Below are 3,090 nucleotides of genomic sequence, written 5' to 3'. Positions count from 1 at the left end.
TCTGTAGGGATGCTGTTTGATGGGTTCAGCCTCCCCAACATCCACATCGTGCACCACCACATTAGTTTTTCTAGGTGCATCAGGGAACAAAGAATTGAATCTTTCAATTATCTCCCTAATCCTTTCCTTCTTTTCTAGCTCCATGTGCCCCAGTTTATCATTTAAATTCCCTAACACAGCTGAGTTCTCTAGCACCATCCCTTCACACCTACTCAGTTTCATTTCGGACCACTTCTCTTCCGCCTCAGTGGTTACATTTACAACACTCACAGTTCTTACTCCTTCTACTACATCACCTCCATTTTCTCTGTCCTTTTCATGAAATGGCTTCAACATGTTTACATGACACAACTGGTTCTTTTTCTTCCTCCCCGGAGTTTTTACAATGTAATTCACATCACTCATTTTCCTCTCAATCTCCTAAGGCCCGCTGAACCTGGCTTTGAAAGGATCACCCTGCAATGGGAAAAGAACCAAGACTTTGTCCCCAGGCTGGAAAGATCTGGCCCTCGCCTTCTTGTCATACCAGCCTTTCATTTCACTCTGACTATTTTTCAAATTTTCCCGAGCAATTTCCCTAGCTCTCATCAATCTGTCCTTGAAATCAGATACATACTTCACCACAGTAGGAGGCTCCTCTGCTCCTAACCACTTTTCTTTCACCATCCTTAAAGGACCGTTCACCACATTCCCATACACTAACTCAAATGGGCTGAAACCAGTTGACTCCTGCACACTGTCCCTCAACGCGTACGAGGCTAGTGCCAATGCCTCATCCCACTGAACACTTATCTCCTCACAATACATCCTTAGAGTGTTTTTAAGAGTTTGGTGAAATCTTTCTACACAACCCTGAGACTGAGGATGATAAGCACTCGACAGTCTCTGTTCAATCTTTAGACCCCTTAGGATTTCCTTGAACGTGCGAGAAGTGAAATTACTTCCCTGGTCTGACTGCAACACCTTAGAAATTCCCACCCAGGAGAAAAATTTCACCAGTTCCCTCACAATGTTTTTAGAGTTTATACTCCTGAGGGGAATGGCCTCAGGAAACCTGAATGACATACACATAATAGTCAGCAAATACTGGTTTCCCCTCCGGGTCCTTGGTAAAGGACCTACACAGTCTATTACCACCTTACTGAAAGGCTCGTCGACCACAGGTATAGGGTAAAGGCGGGCAGGGCGAATCACCTGGTTCGGCTTGCCCACCTTCTGACACAAACCACAAGTTTTACAAAACTCTTCCACATCACCTCTCACTCTGGGCCAGTAAAAATGACACAGGATTTTTCCTAAGGTTTTTCTGACCCCCAGGTGTCCTGCCAGATTACTTTCGTGTGCCATCTCCAAAATGTTCTTCCTATACACCCGTGGCACCACAATCCGCCTTTTCACCATCCAGTGATCAGAGGTTGGGGCTGTCAGGGGCCTCCAACTTCTCATTAATACTCCGTTATCCACATAGTAACCCACGTACTCATTGTCAAGCTCACCCAGCCTTTTAGCCTCATTCCAAATAGACTTCAAGCTTTCATCACTCTCCTGAGCTTTTATCAACTCGCTCTTTTCCACCAGAAAATCAAGGTTGGGCTCCACCTGGCCTACAACCGGCTCATCACTCGCACACTCTGGGTTAGTTCCTTTTTCATCAGGTTCCTCAAACAGAACGCCCAGGCCTTCGTCCTCCTGCGTTGCTCCTTCGGTGTCCATGCGTTCCTTACTGGCCATCGCTCGAGTCACTGCGCAGACTGGGAACAATTCAGGCACCTCTGCCTCCCCATCTGTTGAGGGAGGGACTTCTGCCGGAGTGGTGGTTTCTGTCATCCCTATCAGAGGGTTGTCTACCATCTGAAGTTTAGGGATAACTCGACCTCCAGCCAGGTCATTCCCGACCAGCATATCCACTCCATCTATGGGCAGTGTTTCCTTCACTCCCACCGTCACCTCTCCAGTGACGTATCCACAGTCCAGCCAAACTTTGTGCAGGGGAATACTGAACTTGCCTCCTGCACCCTTGCATGAGACCTCTCTGCCAGTGCTGGTCTCCTCATTCCATGGGAGTACACTACTTAAGATCAGACTCTGGTTAGCTCCCGTATCCCGAAGGATTCTGATCACCTTCTCTTGACTTCCCTCCACCTTCACTGTGCCCTTACCGGTGAAGTGCTCAAAGCCCTCATCTTTCTGCGGCTCCTCTTGTATCTCTGCATTCATATTCTCCACATACTTTACCAGGTCTCTTTGGGCGGCAACTGCTCCCACTGGCTTCGGCCGTCCCTTCGGACACTGGTACTTCTTATGCCCGCTACTTCCACATCCAAGGCACTTAACTGCACCTTCATCACCACTACCCTTCTGGTAATAGGTAGTGCTCATGGTCCTACTCCTATAGGGCGTAGACCTCACGTTGTGGTCGGCTGGCGGGGGCATGGTGTAAGTGTAGGGAAAACTATAGTTGTTAGGGCGGGGCTGGTTTGATCTGTGGACTGATGTCGAGCTCATCTGGCGGTCATTCTTATATCTCTGATGACCATCGATTTTGTTGGAGAATGGCTTTCTCCCTCCATGGTGTTCATCTCCGTTCAGCCCATGGACCGCACAGTACTTGTCAGCTCTGCGTCCGGCTTCTATCACATCTTTCACGTTGTGTGATACGAGCTCATATTTTACACTGAGGGGCATTTGGCTCATAAATTGTTCCATCATCATTACTCCTTTTACCTCCTCAACCGTAGTGGCTTCCTCGGCCTTCAGCCACCGGTTCAGTTTAAGGTTAACCTCTCGAGCCATCTCGAGATAAGTATCACCTGGGCGTTTTGTTGTCCTGCGGAACCTTTCCCGGTACACACTCGGACATAGAAGGGTTGATCCCAACACCGCTTCCTTTATCGCTTCATAATCACGCGCGTCTCACTCACTCAAATTCATATATATCTCTCGGGCCATTCCCTCAAATTTAGACTGAACGAGTAATGCCCAATCATTTTCATCCCATCCCATCATCTTTGCAGTTTTTTCAAATTGAAGGAAGAAGTTTTCTTCCTCCCCTTCCACAAAGTTAGGCATACTGATGACCTTTGTCTCTAA

General features: G+C 47.8%; 1 protein-coding gene across 1 annotated transcript; it reads right to left on the bottom strand.

The window, feature by feature from the left end:
* Positions 1-420: 420 nt before the first annotated feature.
* On the bottom strand, positions 421-2,793 carry LOC135108210 (uncharacterized). The gene has a single exon (XM_064018986.1). The coding sequence runs from the start codon at positions 2,791-2,793 to the stop codon at positions 421-423; it is 2,373 nt and encodes a 790-aa protein (XP_063875056.1).
* Positions 2,794-3,090: the final 297 nt, after the last annotated feature.

The sequence above is a fragment of the Scylla paramamosain genome, chromosome 16 (genome assembly GCF_035594125.1).
Source record: "Scylla paramamosain isolate STU-SP2022 chromosome 16, ASM3559412v1, whole genome shotgun sequence".
NCBI classification, from domain to species: domain Eukaryota; kingdom Metazoa; phylum Arthropoda; class Malacostraca; order Decapoda; family Portunidae; genus Scylla; species Scylla paramamosain.
This window is presented reverse-complemented; position numbering and strand designations above follow the sequence as displayed.